The sequence below is a fragment of the Cibotium barometz genome, chromosome 7 (genome assembly GCF_041138505.1).
Source record: "Cibotium barometz isolate CiBa-2024 chromosome 7, ASM4113850v1, whole genome shotgun sequence".
Taxonomy (NCBI): Eukaryota; Viridiplantae; Streptophyta; class Polypodiopsida; order Cyatheales; family Cibotiaceae; genus Cibotium; species Cibotium barometz.
This window is the reverse complement of record NC_141052.1, coordinates 40,956,150-40,976,876: the sequence shown is the minus strand read 5'-3', so window position 1 is coordinate 40,976,876 and position 20,727 is coordinate 40,956,150. Positions and strand designations below refer to the sequence as shown.

The following is a 20,727-nucleotide window of genomic DNA, read 5'->3' as shown; positions in this document are numbered from 1 at the left end:
TCATTCAATAATCTGGCATGCATGGTAGACATAGAATGGCCCTAGTAGGGACATTCTTAACATACTATTATTATACTTATCTCACCTTTGATTTTTCAAGTGCTTGTTTCAAACGAAATCTTGTTTTAGTAATGTTCCCCTTACTGGCCTAAGAGACAAGTTCTATAAAAACATTATTGATTTAAACATTTTTTTAATACACGACTCTATAGATTGAGTGGCCTTATTTGTTGGGAAAGAAGAAAAACCTTTAAAAACTCAAAAAATGAGCCAATCTGAGAATGGGATTTTTTCCATTTTTATCTAATATGGTGTTTACAGGTTCCATTACAACCTAATGGAAGCACATGGAGTGGTAGCAAATGCATGGCGATACATGCAATAAAAATTTCCAATAGACATATCAAAAAGAGTAATTGTCAGTATACCATTCTAATATATACATTTTTCTAAAACTTTTATATCATACTTATATGTACTAAGACTTATGTCATAATTTCTTTGTGGTTTTTACAACTTCATGTTATACAGACACATACATATGGTGGGTGAGAGAAAAGGCAAGTAGATTAATGCTCGATAATTGTATAGACATTCCTGAAGATCTAGATTCACCACGATAAGCAATCACACCTAAGAAGAAAAAGAACACGTTGAAAAAGAAAGGATTGCCCCCAATGTCTTCATTGAGATCTCCATTGAAATTTGGGAGATCCTCAAAGAAGAAAGTGTGAGCCTTAGAGAAGAAGGGAAAGGCTTCTTAGAAACACAAACAACCTAAGGAGAAGCCTAGGGAAAAAGAGACCAAGCTAAAGGAGATTAAGGATTCTAAGTCTAGCAAGGATCCAAGCCTAAGGAGAAACAACCATCGAAGTCCCAACAAACCAAGGAATCCGGGAAGACCAAAGATTCCATGGACATCGACCAGACAAAGCAAGAGCTTAAGGAGTAGAAAGGTTTTTTGTTCTCATGTTTGTATCTAACCAACTTGTATAGATACCATCAGAATAAATATATATATGAGATTAATATCTGATATTGAGTTCAGTTTATTGTTTAACATTGGTTATCTTGTCTTATATCTTAAATATTATTAATAATATTTAATAAGTATTTTATAAAATAAATCCATAAGATAAGATAAATGAGGGTGTGAAATTATCTTGTATTAAGAACTAAACTTCAAGATTACAAGGGAAAGACATTTCATACAAGTGAAATTATTTTGCATCTTCTTTGCGCCATAATACCATCTACCTTAAATTTGAAATTTGATGGTATGCCATCTAATAGAAATTCCAACGTGCCACATCATCAGTGATCACCAAATTTGGGGACTTCTTGAATATACCGAATTGCCCATAATGCTATATATCATTGGAAAGGTCTCAAAGAGTAGATTCCAAATGTCCAAACTTCGCTCACTTTTGAGTTGATTTGCAAAAACTTCACCATGAGATGGTATGCCATCTAATTGAAATTTGTAGAGAGAGAATTTGGACTCTAATCCACCTTCTTAAGGAGTGTGCCTCGGGTTGGAATATTGTGTTGATATTATTTAATGATGAATAAAGGAGATGATGATGCAGAAAGATGATGAGAAAGAGGTGCAACCTAATGCATTAGGTTGTAAACTAGGGAATTTGAAATGCATTTACTCAAATGTATGACTTATTTTGGGATAAAATTAATTTTTAAAAATTTATTTTCTTAAGTACTGACATTTGGTATCTGAGAGTATGTTTTGAAGTTGAAATCCCCAGAAATGGCTACACCAGATTCCATTAAGTGGTGATAACTCCCCTAAAATAGCCAAAGCTAGTGAAGAGTAGATATGACACCATGGTTGGGATGATGTTTGTTGTTTGGGATGATAACCATCATCTCAGAGCTTGGTGAGAATGGGCAAGAATCATACAAGTTGATAGAGACATAGTTTGCAAAGGTGATTTGTAAGGTGGTGTGATTTCTACATGCGGAGGATGTTGAGATATCGAGCTCATCTGGTGAGGCAGTGGACACTGATGACCCGCCTAGGGGATAGGCCCCACACTTACACCACTGGCATGGTTGGTGATATCATGGGTGATATGCGGCTAGTGGGGGGGATGAAAGGCTGTGTGATAGCCATTCTAGAGACTGGCATAGTTATAGCGCCAGCTCATTTAGTTGGGTTCACACTATAGAGAACCCTAGTATGTATTTGGTTGAGTACCTTTTCATATGGTGTGTACTCTTATCTTTATATATGGTGTGTTGAGTGTTGTGAAGAAGAAGAAGAAGATTTTCAACCTCTCACCTTGTGTGTTCTCTTTTAGGGTTTTGTGAGTGTGTGTGTGCTTGCAAGAGCTCAAGCTCTCTTCTCCCCTGCATCTTTTCATGGTATCAGAGCTTGGTTCATGCTAAGGGCTGAGCTGCAAGCAAGAGAAGCATAGGAAGTGGTACAAGGGTAAGAGCTTCATCTACTCTTCCCTATTTGTGTTGGCGACTACACCCTTGTCTTGGGAGCTCTACGGGAGTCACCGACAAACAATCTCTGATTGAGGAGCTTTCTTCGTCGCGGGAGTAAAGCTATAGGGCAACTATAGTGTCCTATTGGATAGTATTTTTCGGGCTGAAAATGAGTTTTGTTGGGCGCATTAGGACCTCCATTTTTCGAAAAGCAGGCGATTTCGAGCACTGCGGCGGGTAAGTCATCGATTCTCTACATAACTCTATTTTAAGAACTGCAGGAAGACATATTGGTTGTGCAAACATTGTGTGTGCTGCAAGGAGGTCAACAGTTGCCATTGGGTGTATGTATGCACATTGAGGTCACTGGTTGTGACATTTGAGTGTAGTACAGTACCACTGTAGAAAATACAACAGTTTGTGCAGGACAAACCAGAGTGCTGTTTCTGGTAAATTTGTGTGTCTGGCAAGATGTCAAATGACCGCATAAACCAGATTGTTGTTGAGAAGCTTGATAAGAAAAACTTCCATGCTTGGAGGTTCAAGTTGACAAATTTCCTGATGGGAAAGGGTTACTAGGACTACATAGAAAGTGAGCATGAAGAGGCACCGGAGATACCGGGGAGATCAATCCGACTACTGTAGATGTGAAAGAGTTCAAGGATTGGAACCAAGGAGCCAGAAAAGTTATGTATTGGCTCTCTATGAGTATATAGGACACCATGATTGGGAACATACAGGATGCCAAGTCTCCCAAGGAGGCGTGGGACACCTTGGTAAAACTCTATGAAACGAATACCAAGGCATGAAAGATACAATTGAAGAATGAACTTCATACTATGGAGAAAAAGAGTATGTCTGTGAATGACTATGCATTGAAGATTAAGGGTATTGTAGAATCCCTTGCATCTATTGGCGTTTCAGTATGATGATGATAAGGTGGAAGTCTGTCTATGTGGTCTTGGGCCACAATACAAGGCGTTCAAGACGTCTATTCAGACTCGGGAAAACATTCCCAATTTCACAGATTTGGTGTCTATGTTGATTATAGAAGAGAAGAGCTTGACCAACAGCCTCCACAAAACAAAAACAGTTCGAAGCAACAGGCCTTCTACACAAGTTTAGGAAGAGGACGAGGTAGAGGAGGCCATGGACGCGGCCAAGGAGGTGGCCGAATAGGTAATCAGAACTATGGCCCCGCAGCAGCAACAACAACAGTCTCAGAATTCACAACAACAACAACATGTAGGTGGAAGAGGCCAATTTAGAGGTAGGGGGAGTCAAAGAGGTCGTGGAAATTGGCAAAGGCAGTATAATGATACACGTGGATGCTTTTATTGTGGTAAGCTTGGACATGTATAGGCAGATTGTTATAAGAAGCAGGCTGACATGCAAAATGGAAAATTGTAGCAAAACAACTATGCATCCTCGAGCAGAAACAATGAGGATAATGAAAGGTTGTTTGTTATGCAGCATGTCGTTAATGCCATGTCTGAAAATGTTGAAACAGCACATAAAAATGTATGGTACGTTGATTCAGGTGCTTTGAACCACATGACAAGTCATGGGGAGTGGTTCAAGGAGATGAAAAACCTTGAAAGACCAGGTTTTGTGGAAATAGGGAATGACACTACTCATCCAATTGCCCATGTTGGAGATGTGCCATTGTCTATATAGGATGGCAATGTAAGGTACCTTGAAGATGTACTTCATGTTCCAAATTCATGTTCCAAATATAACAAAGAATCTGGTTTCAGTTGGCCAGATGATTGAGCAAGGTTTGCAGGTTCGGTTTAACCTTGATGGTTGTTATGTTGTTGAAGACTTTAAAGACAACTGCAGGTTGGTTGCAAAAGGCAACAGAGTGGGCAGAATGTTTACATTGAATGTAAACATGCCTGCAGTGAGTGCTGCAATGTTTGCAAATGGTTCAGGAATTGTTGCAGACACAGACATTTGGCATAAAAGAATTGGACATGTGAATGTGCACAGAGAATGAAGTCTATGCTGACTAAAGGAATTGTGACAGGGCTGCCAAAGTTTAAAAAAAGTTGAAGGTATGCAGAAAATATGTGAAGCATGCCAATTTGGAAAGCAAACAAAGCATGTATTTCCACGTGATAGAAATGTGAGCAGAAATGCACTAGATGTTGTGCATTCAGATGTATGGGGTCCTACGAAGACCATGTCTATGGGAGGCTGCAGGCATTATGTGACATTTTTTGATGACCACACAAGGAAAGTGTGGGTATACTTCATAAAGGAGAAGGGTGAGGTGTTCACTCATTTTCAGAATTTCAGAGTTATGGTTGAAAAGCAAACAGGGAAATATGTAAAGTGCCTAAGGGCAAATGGAGGGGGAGAGTACTTCTCCAATGAGTTCTCTGAATTTTTGAAGAAGATTAATGGTATTCAGAGATAGTTTACATGCAGATACACTCCACAGCAAAATGGAGTTGCTGTGGAAAAAAAGGCACATTGCTGAGATTGCACGAGCATTGATGGGAGAGAAGAATATTCCGCATAGCTATTGGTGGACTGAGACTGTTTATGCAGCAGTTTACATCATGAACAGGATTCCAACTGCAACCATACATGATGTTACTCCAGAGGAGAGGTTTACTTGCAGAAAACCTGATTTGTCTCATCTTAAAGTCTTTGGATGCATTGCATATGTGCATGTGCCAGATGAGCTGAGAACTAAGCTGGATCCAAAAGTTGAAAAATGTGTGTTTATTGGATACTCCTTTGAGCAAGAGGGATACAGGTGTTATAATCCTGCTACATGTGAGTTGAGGGTAAGCAGGGATGTTTTTTATGATGAGATGAGCAACTGGTATGCTGTTGAAAAAGAAGCTGTTGGGACTGATGAGTGGAAACGTGGTTGCACAGAATACGAGTCAGCAATCATAGTTTTTGAGTGGACCAGGAGAGTCCTCATCTAGTGGTTCAGTTGTTGATAGACCATGGAGTGGCAGGCTGCGTCATAATACTAGTCCTACAAATGTGATTAGTACATCACATAAAGGCAAAGAGAAAGTGGTTGAGCCCTTTAGTATGCCTGACATTTCTGTAGGGCATTCTCATGTTGATGGAGAGTCTAGTGGCTCAGAGATGAGCCTTGATGAGGATCTTGGGATACCAGCTATGAGAACACCTGGTGTAAAGAAGGCTATGGAAGCCATGAATGCAAAGCTACGAAGATCTGGGAGAGTGAAGAATCCTGTGCAGAGGTTTACCTATGATGGTTATGTTGCACATTACTATGCATACATGGCAAAAGTTGTACAGGTTGTAGAGCCCACATGCGTTGATGAGGCTGTTGGAAATGTGTGTTGGGAGAAAGCTATGGATGAGCAGATGGATGCACTATATGGAAATGAGACTTGGGATTTAGTGCAATTTCCTGAAGGCAGGAAAGCCATTGGATGCAAGTGGGTGTACAAAATAAAATATAATAGTGATGGAAGCATAAGCAGGTACAAGGCTAGATTGGTAGCCAAAGGATATGCGCAGACATATGGCATTGATTGTGAGGAGACTTTCAGCCCAGTTACCAAGATGGCAACAGTGAGAGTTGTGATAGCAGTGGCTGCGTCAAAGCAATGGTCTTTACATCAGATGGATGTAAAGAATGCATTCTTGCATGGGAATTTGCAAGAAGAGGTGTAGATGTTGCAGCCACCTGGTTATGAGGATGTGAGTCACCCGGAGCATGTTTACAGGTTGAAGAAGGCCTTGCCTTGTATGGCTTAAAACAAGCACCAAGTTCATGGTCTGACAAGATTTCTAAATATCTTGTCACTATTGGCTTTTCATGTAGCCAATGCAGATTTCTCGTTGTATGTGAGACACAGTGATAGAGGGGTTGTGCTTGTTGTCATCTATGTAGATGACCTGATCATTACGGGGGACCATGATGCAGAGATCTTTGATGTAAAGATCTTGCTTAGACACAAGTTTGAGATGAAGGATCTGGGGGAGCTCAGATATTTCTTGGGCATTGAGGTGATTAGGTCACCACATGGTATTGGATTACTCCAGAGACAGTATGGCTCAGATATTTCTTGGGCATTGAGGTGATTAGGTCACCACATGGTATTGGATTACTCCAAAGACAGTATGGCTTGGACATGTTGTCCAAGTATGGTATGATAGGCTGTAAGCCTACCTCAGTGTCATTGGATCAGAATGGCAATTTGAGTGTAGATTCAGGAGAGATTTTTGGGGGATCCTACTATGTATAGGCACATAGTAGGAAGCTTGATCTACATGACGATCACCAGGCCATATTTAAGCTATGTTGTTGGGTTGGTGAGTCAGTTTATGCAGGTTCCTCGAAAGCCGCATTTGGATGCATTGAGACGCATACTGAGGTATGTGTGGTCTACTTTACATTGTGGACTATTTTATGAAACTGGGACAGAGATATGTGTACAGATGCTGATTTGGCTGGTAGTATCTCAGATAGGAGATCTACTAGTGGCTTCATGTTTTCTTTGGGGAGTGCTGCTGTGACTTGGAGCAGCAAGAAGGAGCCTACGGTTGCTCTATCCAGTACAGAGGCCGAGTACAGAGGTGCTGCTATGGCAGCATGTGAGGTAGCTTGGTTGAGAAAGCTACTTGCAGATTTGGGTCTATCAGTGGATAGACAAGTTTTCATTTTCTTTGACAACATTAGCAGTATACAGTTGGCCAGGAACCCAGTCTTTCATGCTCGCACGAAGCATATAGAGGTCCACTACCATTTTGTCAGAGAGAAGGTTTTGGCAGGAGACGTTGACCTTGTTTATGTTAGCACACAGGATCAGGTCACTGACATCTTCACCAAAGCATTGGGTACAGAGAAGCTCCGCAAATTCAGGGCTTCGCTTGGTGTACATGAGATGGAGTTGAGCTCGAGGGGGAGTGTTGAGATATCGAGCTCATCTAGTGAGGTGGTGGACACTGATGACCCGCCTGGGGGATAGGCCCCACACTAACACCACTGGCATGATTGGTGAGATCATGGGTGTGATATGCGGCTAGTGGGGGATGAGAGGCTGTGTGACAGCCATTCTAGAGAGTGGCATAGTTATAGCGCCAGCTCATTTAGTTGGGTTCACACTATAGAGGACCCTAGTATGTATTTGGTTGAGTACCTTTTCATATGGTGTGTACTCTTATCTTTATATATGGTGTGTTGAGTGTTGTGAAAAAGAAGAAAAAGATTTTCAGCCTCTCACCTTGTGTGTTCTCTTTTAGGGTTTTGTGAGTGTGTGTGCTTGCAAGAGCTCAAGCTCTCTTCTCCCCTGCATCTTTTCAGAGAGGAGACAAAGTTTCTAATGGTTCTCCACAATAATAAACAAGTAAGTGGACTTTGATCTTGTTATTCATGTGTTAAAAAAGAACAAAGAATGTATATGTGATCATTGCACTAAAAACTTTTTCTTATGCATGCAATCTCGCAAGGGTGACTATCATTAATGTGCCGTTGATGCAGCATGTAGGGCTAGCTAATCCATATCGGTTGTTGTTGAAGTTTTGCGAAAGAGGATTGTGCGTGGGTAGATAAAGCTCTAATGCTTAGGGGGGGTAATAGATTTAAACGGCTAAACCTTCCCATGGCACTCCTCTCTTAATTGGTTTTCAAGGTACATCCTCGCCTCAAAAATACCCTACAATGTGGTATTTCGATTTACATAGATAATGTTTCTTAAATAGAAATGTACTGCAGTTTGAATTTGATGCCAAATATACTAAAAGAAGATAAGTGGCTTGCTTAAGCGAGGCAGTAGAGAGAGTACAGTTAAATGGAGACATGGCTAAAAAGAATTACAGAGACATGCACAAGGAGATAGAGGCGGCGTTTACGAAGAGAGGACATGAGCTGGCGCGTAAATAGCCAACCCCAAGTGCGGCAAAGAATTCTTCAAGAAGGTGATCTCATACTAGGGTTGGGGTGACAAGGCTAGTCGATTCACTACTCTGAAGCTACCAAATATCACTTGTGCACATGTTCCAAACGAGGAGTACGACCAATGCACATTTTCTCTCCATGTATTAAACTTTTTTTATGTGTAGCAAGACACGTAAAGTTTGTTCACAATACAGGAAATGTAGGCCCGTGGATATATTGGCGGATGGAGAGTTCCCAACAATGAGAGCCTGATTTCTTCTTCGGATAGAGCATTCTTCACATGGATACATCACCATGTGTATACTTTCAAGTTCATCTAAGAAATGCATTTGCCAACCTGTCTATGTTTGTACCTTGATATTCGCCTCTTTTTTTTAAAGCTTGAATATATATATATATATATATATATATACCAATTGTATAAGCCATACTTCAAATTGTGTATCATTTAATAAGTATTGTCAATACTAAGTCACATGCAATAGATTTTTATATTATGTCTAAATTACTAGCTTAAAAACATACAAAGGCATAATAACAAAAATGTCACCCTAACACTAAGGTTGATTAAAGTGACAATGCTTCAATAGAAGTGTAAATCAATGCCTAGGCAAATTACTTTTTAAAACAAATCAAGATAAGGACAATTCCTTGATTCGTCGATTTTGATTATCAAAATGTATACTAAATGCCATTTTTAAAACTAAAATATTTGAAAGCTCATGTCTTAAATAAGGACTACAAATTTCCATGAAATGTTTTTACAAATTTGAGCTAGTAAGAATGCCATTTTTTTCGAGCACAGTTAAAGAGTACTACATAATATCCACTTGGCAATATGTAGTACTAAAAGAGCACTACAAAGTAGACCATTTTTTTCCAGCATAGTTAAAGAGTACTATATTATATTATTCACTTGGCAATATGTAGTACTAAAAAGTAGACCATTTTCTAGCACAATTTAAGAATATCTATATTATCCACTTGGTAGGGTAGGGAGGCCAATAGTGTGATGTCCCTCAAAATTCTTTGATTCTCATACCTCCTCCCCCTATCATGCCTGAAAGTATTGAATTGACATTTCAATCATTCGGGTACTTTATCTCATTCACTGGTTAATTTTCACATCTTTTGTGGGCCCTTTCTTCTACTTTTGTTGATATGTGTGTTTAAATTGGCCCATTTGACAGAGAGGGATCCAACCAAGAAATTACTCACATCTAAGTTTGTCATGATTTTGTGAATTCAAATATGTCCTTAAATTTGAAACGGGTGATAACACATCCTTTCTGTAACCAAATACTCAATTCTTGATACAATAGCACACTCCTCTACCCTAGTGCTTTTTTTGTATGCATTTTGAAGTTGATAATACATAATATTTTTGACCTCTCTCATGCACGACATTGTGAGAATTGGATCATCCAAAGGTGGTTTTATCAAATGTGTCAATGACACCAAAGGCTATGACTAGATGATTTTGTTTGAATATTTATAATTCTACATTTTCTTGATGTTACATTCAATATCGCAAGTGTTTTTTTTAATGATGGACCAAAAGTTGTTTGCCTTTTTGTGTATTATATGTATATGTATGTGTGTGTGTGTATGTACATACATACATACATACATACATTCATACATATATATATATATATATATATATATATATATATATATATATATATATATATATACATATACATATACATATGCATATATGTATATTTATATATATACACATATATATTCATATATGTGTGTGTGTGTGTGTGTGTGTGTGTGTGTGTGTGTGCATATATATATATATATATGTGTGTGTGTGCGTATATATATGTGTGTGTGTGTATGTGTGTGTGTGATGGTAATTTCTAACTTCTTAACTATGTGGAAAGTGATAATGCTCCTAAGAAAGTGTGAGAGGAAAAAAACCCATCTTTTAGTGTATTTTTCATGGCTCATTTTGGAATTTCTTCAAATGAATGGCTAAGATTTTAAGAATTTTAGTTTAAAAGTTGATAGATATGTAAAATTTGGAAGGAAAAAACGGATGAAGGTGAATACCTCTCCACACTGAGTCTCGAGACTCTCCTTATTTTGGGAGGTCAGTGAAAATGTCTCTTTCTAACATTGGTACCAAGCATAGCATGCAAGAGAGTCCAGCACTGGGACCACTACTCTGTCCATCCCAAATTCCACTAGCCTAGGACCACTGCTCTGTCCATCCAAAATTCCACTAGCCTAGGACCACTAGTCCAGTGTCGGAAATAAACTTTTTTTCTAACGAGTGAAAAAAGGACGACCTTCAAGTTCAACCGGTTTTTACTGAAAAATACATAGATTAATCGGTTTTATAACTAAAACTTCAAAATTTTAATTTTAAATGGATGGCCATGCAAAATTATAACCGGTTTTTCCTCAATTTGAGCAGTGAATTTTTTTTTTACAATGCATTTGTACCTCCAACGTGAAAAGTTATATTTAAAGTACAATAAAAATATCCAGTATTCGATACTATCAATGATTGAACCTCGAACCAGAAAGAATAATAATAATACTGATTTTAGAAGGCGAATTTTTAATAATAATAATAATAATATAAAGCTTCTATCCGAAGCCTTGATTTCAAAATAAAGAAGCGCTTACCTGTTGTATGATTAATGATTAATCATGTTGTAGTTAATCATTAAAGAGCATTTAGGGTAATATGGTGTGTGTGTATATATATGTATAGATCGTAGTGTAAGGTTCTGAGGAGTCTTTTTGAAGATGGCGTTCTATAGTTGCCTGGAGGCTATGGATACTGAGCTCCCAGTACTGAGTCTCCCAGCACTAGAAGCCCTCAACTCTAATTATCATCCAAGCATGGACAATAGCCTCTTCAATACGCAGCAGCCTCTTCTCAGTGAGCCCCTCCTACATTTTTCCAACCCTGTGAGCTTTCCATCGCTGCCAACATCTCTGCAGTCAGAAGGCTTTATGTCTGCGCCGCAGCAGCAGCAACAACAACAATATTGCTCTCTCCTGCCCTGGGAGGAGACCTACAAGGAGCTCAGTACAGTGAGAGCTGCAGCCCAAGGTTGTGGGCATGGCCCCCCTCTGCAAAAGATAGCTTCCATGAAAGATGGTAATGCTCTAGTAGAAAGATTGCGACGCAAGAAGATCTCCAAATGGTTCTCCAAGCTGGAAATCCTGTTGCCCCAAGATGACATTCCCAAGGTTAATAATCAAGCTTGCCTTTCAATCCTTGATTTGTTTTGCTTCTGGGCTAAAAAAGCAGCTATATAATACCAAGGAACAGTGTGAGTGAAAAAGCAGCCCTTTAGTGTTGAGAAAAACCGATTGTAACTTTGCCTGGGCTTGAATTCAGAGGTTCAAATTTAATTGGAAATTAGAAAATTCCATTATTATTCAGGCCTCTTAGAAAACAGGGTTGCAAAAGAAAGCCACTAATTTGATTTTTTTTTCTAAATTTTAGTTTATGGCCTTCAAATTGAAGGTTAGGGTAGCTTTCAAATTTTAGCCCTGATTTGGGCTAACAGGCACGAAGTCGTAGCCGAGGATAGGGGGAGCAGAAATATTAAGCGTCTGAGATCGGTTGGTAGAAGATTAGTGACATTCAGCATTTGATATTGATTAGTAGAAGATTAGTGTGATTTGAGCATGAGAATTAGCAGCTTCACAAGGTGCAGCCCTCATTTGAGCTTGATTAGTAGCAATTAGCATTTGTGCTTCATAAGCAGAAGGTTGACAGGGTGCAGCTCTTTGATGGTATCGTTGCAGTTTGACAGGTGCAGCCTGATAGATGCTACCATACGCTACATAAAATCTCTGGAGAAATCCATCGCTGAAGCTTCATTGGAAAAGAAGGGAAGTGCGGCGAGTGGTGATCAGATTGTAGAGACTTATGTAGGTGAGCAGCAGAAGCTTGAAGCTGGTGAATTTGCTGGTTTAACAGCAGCGGCGACAACAGAAGCAGGTGTTAATTCTGATGAGGCAAGAGTGATCTCGATCAGCGTGACTGATTCCGACCATGCCTTCATCAACGCCATCACATGCCACACAGACCCCGTCTTGTTCTCCACCATGCTTTCTGTGCTTCACCAACACCATCTCCACGTCTTGGACGCCAACCTCACACGAAATGCTGATAAGGTCGTCTTTTCCTTCTATGCCAAGGTACAAATCTAGTTCTCTTCATTTCCATGATTTTAAACGGTAATAGAGAACAATTTGGCATTATCAATTTCAAGTTGGGCACGCGTTAGGCTATAGCATGGCATATAGTGGGGTATAATATGTGAGGTTCTATAGCATATAGTGGCTATAATATGCCAGGTTCTATAGCATATAGTGGCTATAATATGCCAGGTTCAATACCATTCAGCTACTTTGGGGGTGTCACCTTGTAAGGGCAGGACCTATACACGTGTGTGCGAGTGTAGATTAGGATAATCTCTCTCTCTATCTGTGTGTATGAGGTTTTAAGTCTATACATGTGTGTGTGCGAGTGTAGATTAGGATAATCTGTCTCTCTCTATATGTGTGTGTGTGTATGAGATTCTAGGTCTGAGCATCAATAGGATACAATAGTGGTCCACACTATTTTTTATCGTAGCGTAGGCAGGGTTCACAGCTCTCTGTGTGGGCTAAGACTTTTTCGTGCACCTTAAATCCATCCATGGGACACTAATGTTTAGCATATGAAGGTTCACAATCCTCTTGTGGACTAAGGTTTTTAGTGCATTTTGATTCTAGTGGTCTATATTTGGAAACTATACATAGCATACTTATGTTTTCTTTTCTAGAGTGAAAATGCATTTATTAAACGATTGACAAGATTTTCTTTTGTCAAATGTTTTACTCAATGTTTGGCTCAACTCTAACCATTTGATTGATGTCAATGGCTAATATAGTTACTACATTCAAGAATTACAATATTAAGCAATCAACAAGAAAGAGGTAGCATTCTAAAGCTATAGTTTTTACATCAGTATCTTAGTATGGCTTACCATTTGCAGATCCCAAGTGCACTGGGAGACTACAATTATCAATGTTTAAAAGATCATCTCTCAAGTGTATTCACATCATTAAGCAAGTCATGCCCTTAAACATTATGCTATGTTGTATATTGAAAATACATTAGTATCTAATGGCTTACCATTTCCAAATCCCAAGTGCACTGGGAGACTACAATCATGAAAGTTTAAAAGATAAATCTCCCAAGTGTGTTCACACTATTAAGGTGCAAGGCCTAACCTTAAACATTGTGCTATGTTGTATATTGAAAATACATTAAAGGAGAATTGTATCCCCATTTGTTCTATATAGACTACTAGCGTGTGCAAAGGATGTTTTGTTATGGTAGAGTGGTTACCCAACTTGTTTAAGCTATGTCAAAAAGTTAGGCAATATCTTCTTCTATTACTCTCAATCTTGAAGTATATCTCAAATATGAAGTCTAATTCGTGTTACTTATTTGATGTAATTTAAAAGTTTTGATGAAGAGCAAAGACATCTATGCCTTAAATGTATGTAATTGTGTCAATTTACATGAGTCTCTTGTTATCTTTTCTACGAGTAAGATACTGCGCACCAAGTTTTTACCATTTCAAAGTACATCTTTCTCCAATACAATGTATATCAAACATTATCTAGTCTTTATAAAAATATGTGTATCGCACAAAAATGTATATTCCTTCCAAGGGTACGATATTTTTCACTCTCTAGGTTAAATATTAAAACTCCTTGGCTGTTCACCTTCTGAATTCGAAGCAAAGGTGCTCTTTCTTATGGTGCTCAAATATAGGGGGTTTATGAGAGGAGATTAGCTCTTTATTATCTTTTAATTTACAGTTCTCATGCCTATATAGGCTCTAAATTAATGCAAGAGAATGCTCTCATTTTTTAAATTTTAGCTTGTCATTATGTTAATCTTTTATCTAATCTCATGTGTTTTATTATAATCACTTTTTAGCTCATTATTATGCTTTCACATTGTAGTTAATCACTTGCTTTAGGGCACCATGGTACCCAACATGGTATCAGAGCATATGTTCTTATCCTTGCATTAATGCAAGTTTATAAATTAGCTTAATTATGATTAGTGTTAATCTTTTTTTAAATCGTTTTTAGTCATTTTTCCTTCTCCTCCTCTTACCCCACTGTCCATGGAGCTTTGATTGCTCTGTCCTCTGTCAGCCATTGCATGAGCCATATGTTGGGGCTCTTTCCAATTCATAAGCATCCTCTCCATAGCATCAATGGTGACAAAAGAGCAATCATAATAGCTATTACTATAATTCGATCTTGAAGCTATTGATTTGTGAAGGCCATCATAGCAATGCTCTATTAGAGCTCTGTTTTCAGCTCTCAAAATAGTGAGCTACTTACTAATTAGTAATTAATATTTGATTAATCTCTGAAGTTTGAAGTAATCCGTAGTAGTAAAACATGCCCTTCTTCCTTTGAGCCATCCAATGCTAAGTATACTAATCCAAGGAAGAAAGTGTAGAGATCCAAAACCAAACCCAAACCTCGTTATTACACTCATGCAAAGGAGTTGGGTTTTTTTATTTTCTTTCCATTTACATGCATGTGTATAGTGAAGGGGGATTTTAAGCAACTCTTGAATCTTATTGTGAGTTTAGGCAGCACTACCCTTGGGTTGATAACCAAACCCAAACTTCATTATTACACTCATGCAAAGGAGTTAGGTTTTCTCATTTTCTTTCCATTTACATGCATGTGTATAGTGAAGGGGGATTTTAAGTAACTCTTGAATCTTATTGTGAGTTTAGGCACTACCCTTGGGCTCATAACCTAAGTGGTAAGACCTTCCTAAACCATGGAAAACTCATTCAAGCTTGATAAGCTTCCACATCTACTAACTTTGTGATTGGTAAGTTTGTGAGAATAGCAATGATGCTACTAAACTCATCCTGGGACCAAGAGCACAACAATGACCACATCCTCCCCTATTATTTTTGTAATCTCTGCAAGTTGAGTGAGGATCCTCTTCATATAATTGCGATGAGTTGGGAATGACTGACCTAGATTCATTTTAAGCTCAAGAAACTTTAAAAGTATGCTAATTTTTTAGTTCTTTTATTGTGCCCCAAACAATGTCAAGAGTGTTCCATGCATCATGAGACGTATCCTTTCCATCTATATGATGGTGGATGTATGTGCTTTCTCATATTTTCTAATCCATATTACTTTTTCATCTTTGCTGATAAGTATCATTTCCTAACTCCTCATAACCCCTTCCTCATTAGGGTAAATTTTATCTTGATTTGCCAACAAGTGAAAACCACTGCCTTCAACCTACTTGATGAAGACAACAAGGTCAAACAAAGGCAAGGATGTGAACGAGCTTTCTTCAACAAAGGAGGTTTCAAAAAGTTAAGATCAAAAGCACCTTTTAAAGGATCTTATCAAAAGACGAAAGTCATGTAATTTTTATGGAAAACCCAATTATGAAGAGAAAGATTGTTTCTTTAGAAACAAATTAATTTGAGAAGGTCGAGGATTCAGGTGAATAAGAAGTAGAGAAGATAGAATCATAGGCCTAAGCCGAGGTCAATTTTGTTAGAGATGAGTGGACTTTCTAGACCAACTCGAACCTGCCCTACCTATTGTCACTCCTCTATTCCAAGCTTGTTGTAAGCATAACTAAATCTTAGGATATTTAATCATAACAAGCATTGTAAAACCTAGCTGAAGTAAGATCTATGGGTACCAACATGTTCATAACAACCAACATTATAAGCAATAACTAGGATTAGCATTGCCATCATCAAAGCCATAATATTTTGTTGAAGGAGAGTATTGAGAATGGGCATCAAAATATCCATGTATGTGGCATTGGGGGTATGGGTATATGGTTCAAAGGTCTAAAGACATTTTTGGTAGGTGGTATAATGGTCCAGTTAGGCATACAAGTAAGCTGAAACAACTTGTGGGAATCTATTTAGTGAAGGATCTAGCTTACACCCAAATCTAGGCAAAAATGCACTTTATGTGTGCTTTAATGTAGGGAGGTTATGGGAGGAGATTAGCTCTTAATCATGTTTTAATCCATTATTCTCATGCCTATTTATAGGCTCTCATCTAATGTAGGAGAATTCTCTCATTTTCTATATTTGAAATTGTCATCTGTTTTACTTTAATTCCTTTTTAGCTAGTCTATATGCTTTCACATTGTGATTAATCAATTGCACATTGTGGTTAATCAATTGCTTCAGGCCACCATGATTCCAATAATGACTAGAGAAGATTACCTTCTTGTGATTTGGAGGGGTTGAGAATGTTGAGATTCAAGCTCGATGTCAGTGTGTGCCAGCTATGCTATGTGCTGGCATGTTAGGTAGCAGCATGTGTGAGACATAAATGACCGCGTTTAGCTGGTCATAGTGTGTGGACATTAGCTATCTCCACCCAGTTGTCTATGGGGCCATTTTGGCACCATGCATGGCATGATCCACCAGATCCCTTAGAAAACTGGCATGCTTTCCTCTTTGCAATCTTAGAGGCTTTTGAGGTTTTATACTACATAGTGAAATTATAGTAGCAAAAAAAATCTTATGCCATAGCTTTTTTGGCATTCTACTCTCTTATGGCCCAACTGCAGAATGCTAGGAGCATGGTATCCTTGGCTTCTAGGTCCTCTTCAGCTCATGACAACATGGTTCTCCTTCACTTTCATAGAAGTTTGGGCTTCATAGGAGATTTCAAGCTTGACTAGCTCAATCTTGTATTTATCAGCCCTTTCTTGGATGTTCTTTACCACCTTTCAATGCTTTTAGATGCCTTCTATTGGGCTGTTGTGGCTTTGCTCATGGCTTCATCTAGCCGTTCCTTGATTCATCTTATTTCCTACTCCTACCTAAAGCCATTGTAACCTTCAAGGTCATAATTTCTTTTTCTATGAACTTGTTGGTTTCCTACAAATTAGGAGTAATAGCTCCTTGTGGTGCTCTTCTACTTTGATATCTCTCTCCTTCAAGGCATCGGCATCTTTGAGTCTTTGGATCTCCCTGGGAATTTCTGCTACACATGTTTTCAAATAATTTAGTGCTTTCACTACCAGCTTAGCCTTTAGGATTAATAGATTCCTTCTAGTCCTTTTATGCTTTACTCTTCTGATTTGATATCTCTCCTTCAAGGCATCCTTGAGACTCTTGATCTCGTTGGGGCTTTCTACTTGTTTGTGTGTCAAGAAACTTCTCGCTCTCTTGAAAGGAACCATAGTGATAGTGGTTACACCTCTTGGCGTGAATTGTAGAAGTCCCAATTAGAGAGGCACAAGAGGCCAAGAGGTGTGTCAATCTCTCTTATTTAAGTATTTTCTCTATGCTTAACGCTCTAAGTAATCCTTGTTAGAGAGGCACAAGATGCCAAGAGCCATGTCAATCTCTCTTATTTGAGCCTTTTCTCTATGCTTTAAGGCTCTAAGTAATCCTTTCGAAAGGAAATGTTTAGTCGTTGCTAAGATACAACAATTCAGTACAAGTCTTACAATGACTTCTATTGGGCCTAAGTCCCTCGATACAAGACCTTTCTAATCCTGCACGACAGATTTTTCCTCCATCTTCTTCTTTGGGTTGTTCATCCAAAGAATTCTTTGATGCACCTCTTTGGCTTCATCTATCAATTTGTCTACATCTTCAAGGTAGTTCTTGAAGCTTTCAGATATCTGGATAGGTTGATCATCTGTATCCTCAACAGAGGAATAGGAGTCATCATCAGAAGAAACAACTAAAATAGCTGGCCTAGCAACCTTGCTAGGAACAGTCCTCTCACTAGAAGAATTTGCATCCATGGGCGGCTTTTGTATAGAGCTTATAAGTTGTAAGATATTATGTTCTCAATTCCCTTATGGACTGTCTTTATATACTGTTTTGGATGGACTCCAAAACCATTGACATAAAAAAACCATGTGCTGTAAATCTGTTGCCACTAAACCATTTTGGAATAGGACCCTAGTACCTATATTGAGATGACCATTATTGTGCACATACAAGACAACTTTAGATTAAATTTGTTGAGCTATATTATAACTTTGAGCATTTGGCATATGTGTTTAACTAAGGAAAGTTCGGTTGCAACAATTGACGGGGAGTGTTCGAGGGACAACTCACGTGGCAAAAACCTGCCCAGGTCTTGACCAGCCTGGGTATGGTGAAAAATGGTGTGCTTCCGGTACGATGGGCGAGGGCCGACGAAGCGGTCTCTGAGTGAAGTACCAGGACACCTAAGGAGGATCCTAGAGGGTTCAGACTAGGCGATGCACGGGCTCGCGGTGATTAGGACACCCATTCGTATGTCGAGGAAGATATATATATGTATGTTGAGGAAATGATTATTATAATCTGTTACTAGATCTCGTTACTGACCAGCTGGTCCCAACGGATACAACTTCCACTGCACCATGGGGCAATCGAGCACTTATGTCAAGAGGCAAAACAACTTGTTCATCTGCCTACATTGGGACCCAACAACTATTCTTTTTCATCCACTCCTCATAATAGAAGCGTATGTGTAGTGTGGCACGAGCTTTGAGATACCGAAATGAGACACTAGATTCTACTATATTGCACTTGAATGTGTCATCCTTATGTATCCCTTCTACAATCCTCCACTGGTCTCCAAGCAAGGCTACCATGTCATCACCTAATACCTTCTTGCACACAAACATGGTAGGTGTTTGTGAGAAAAAAATTTGATTGAACATCTTGGCAAAAAGATGTATTGGACATACCGAACTAAGACTCATAGATTGAGAGGGCTTTGCAAACTTCAAAGACCCTTGCATATCCCAAAGCATCTTTGATTTCATGACCATTACAGTCCAAGCATCTAGAATTGGCCATTCTATAGAAGATAGGGGTGGAGATGTGATTATCTGTAGCTTACCAAACCCACCGTCCTGCTTTGGCACCATATAGAAGTGCCAATAAAAGAAGACCTTTTCCTTAAGAAGTTCTACACTTGTTTTACAAGAAGACATTGCCTCACCACCAATGTCTACTATGCAATGCTTGAAATGTTCTGGTAAGGCTTTCCAATGGTTGCTTCTCTACCATGTTGGAAGGAAAAATATCTGCAAACAAGAAATAAGTTCACTTAGATTGAAACATCTCTGTCAGAAAATCTCACATGCCCCTTTCTACCTGCGATACTTACAATTGTATGGAAATCAAGTTTGTTGGCAAAGATGGAATCTCGTGCTATGTGAACATGTTGTACCGTGTCCACTAGTTTTCCATTGCTTGCCTTCTTGAAGCCTTGTAAACGACCTTTCCAGTGGTGCTCCAATACATTTCGCTTTGTCGAACTCAATGAGACCCTATTGTTGCAGCAAGCTGTAGATAAACCCAAGCGCTCTTATGAAATGCCTCTCCCACCCAAGCACCATCATCGTCCTTTTATTATGCAAGGATATCTCCTCAATCTCATCTTTTGGTCTTCTTGATGTGGCCATATCTTCAAGGAAGCTAGAGTAGAAAGGTTAGGGTTAGAGTAAAAAGGAAAGAGATGTGCAGACTAGGGTTTTACGACGGGAGACTTGAAGATGAAAGAGATGGAGCTCCGAGAAGGGAGGGAGATTAAGATGGAGGAGAAAGTTTAGGGTTTTGGGCTTTGATGGTTTCATTAGGGTTGGGCAAATGAGATAGAGATGGAAGAGAAAGGGAGGAAGAGTTTAATTTGGACGTTCAAAAGGGAAAGCGGACTTGAAAATAAAAATTTTTATTACAAGGAAATTTGAGATGGGTTTTTGGGGGAAAATGTGAGTTTTGGGGGGATCTCGAAAATTTTAAAGTTTTAAGGATTTTTTGAGCCACAAAAATGGTGGGACCATACCTACCCTAAACCCCCTACTTTTTTAACGGGACAAGTGTAATTATTAGTATTGAAAGCCTAGTCCCCTTCCGTATAGCCTAGTCTCCCTCCCTATATTCAAAGGAGACCAAATGTGCACAATCCTCTATTCCTATTGGTCTGTTGCTAATTACTTTCATTAGTAAAAGGCCCAAAATATGTCCAAATGCCCCCTAATGGTTGGCAAGAAATCTTGCAGTTGAATTGGCAAGATAACATTGCTTCGAATCAGTATCTAGAACAATCAAACTCCAGTGTGCACTACAAAAGTCAATAAACAATAAACACTATTACGAGCAAAATAGGTAAACTGACGAGGGTTACCTAAAACGATTCCCTCCCAAAATGTGTGAAATCTCAAAAATGGCTTAAAAACATAGTTTTTTGAAAACACATATAGAATTCCATGTATAAATTTAAAAAATACATGAGTTTTGCTATTTTTTTCAAGATTGAGAATACGTGTGACCTTTGTAAATTTATAATCTGCTGTT

At 38.7% G+C, this 20,727-nt stretch overlaps 1 protein-coding gene across 2 annotated transcripts; it reads left to right on the top strand.

Annotated features, from left to right (window-relative positions):
• Positions 1–10,967: 10,967 nt before the first annotated feature.
• LOC147637014 (uncharacterized) lies at positions 10,968–13,521 on the top strand. Of its 2 annotated transcripts, none has more exons than XM_086800620.1 (3): positions 10,968–11,569; positions 12,134–12,529; positions 13,372–13,521. In XM_086800620.1, exons 1-3 carry the CDS (start codon positions 11,120–11,122, stop codon positions 13,459–13,461), a joined length of 936 nt encoding a protein of 311 aa, XP_086656746.1. In that variant the 5' UTR covers positions 10,968–11,119; the 3' UTR covers positions 13,462–13,521. The 2 variants fall into 2 exon arrangements, with proteins under 2 accessions (XP_086656746.1, XP_086656747.1); XM_086800621.1 differs by having other exon boundaries at positions 13,267–13,372.
• Positions 13,522–20,727: the final 7,206 nt, after the last annotated feature.

Bases quoted from the DNA above. Each gene is read 5' to 3' on its own strand.
- LOC147637014 (XM_086800620.1), top strand. From the start codon at position 11,120: ATGGCGTTCTATAGTTGCCTGGAGGCTATGGATACTGAGCTCCCAGTA. The intron at 11,570-12,133 runs GTTAATAATCAA...GTATCGTTGCAG, and splicing joins CCCAAGATGACATTCCCAAG to TTTGACAGGTGCAGCCTGAT. The intron at 12,530-13,371 runs GTACAAATCTAG...TACCATTTGCAG, and splicing joins TCTTTTCCTTCTATGCCAAG to ATCCCAAGTGCACTGGGAGA.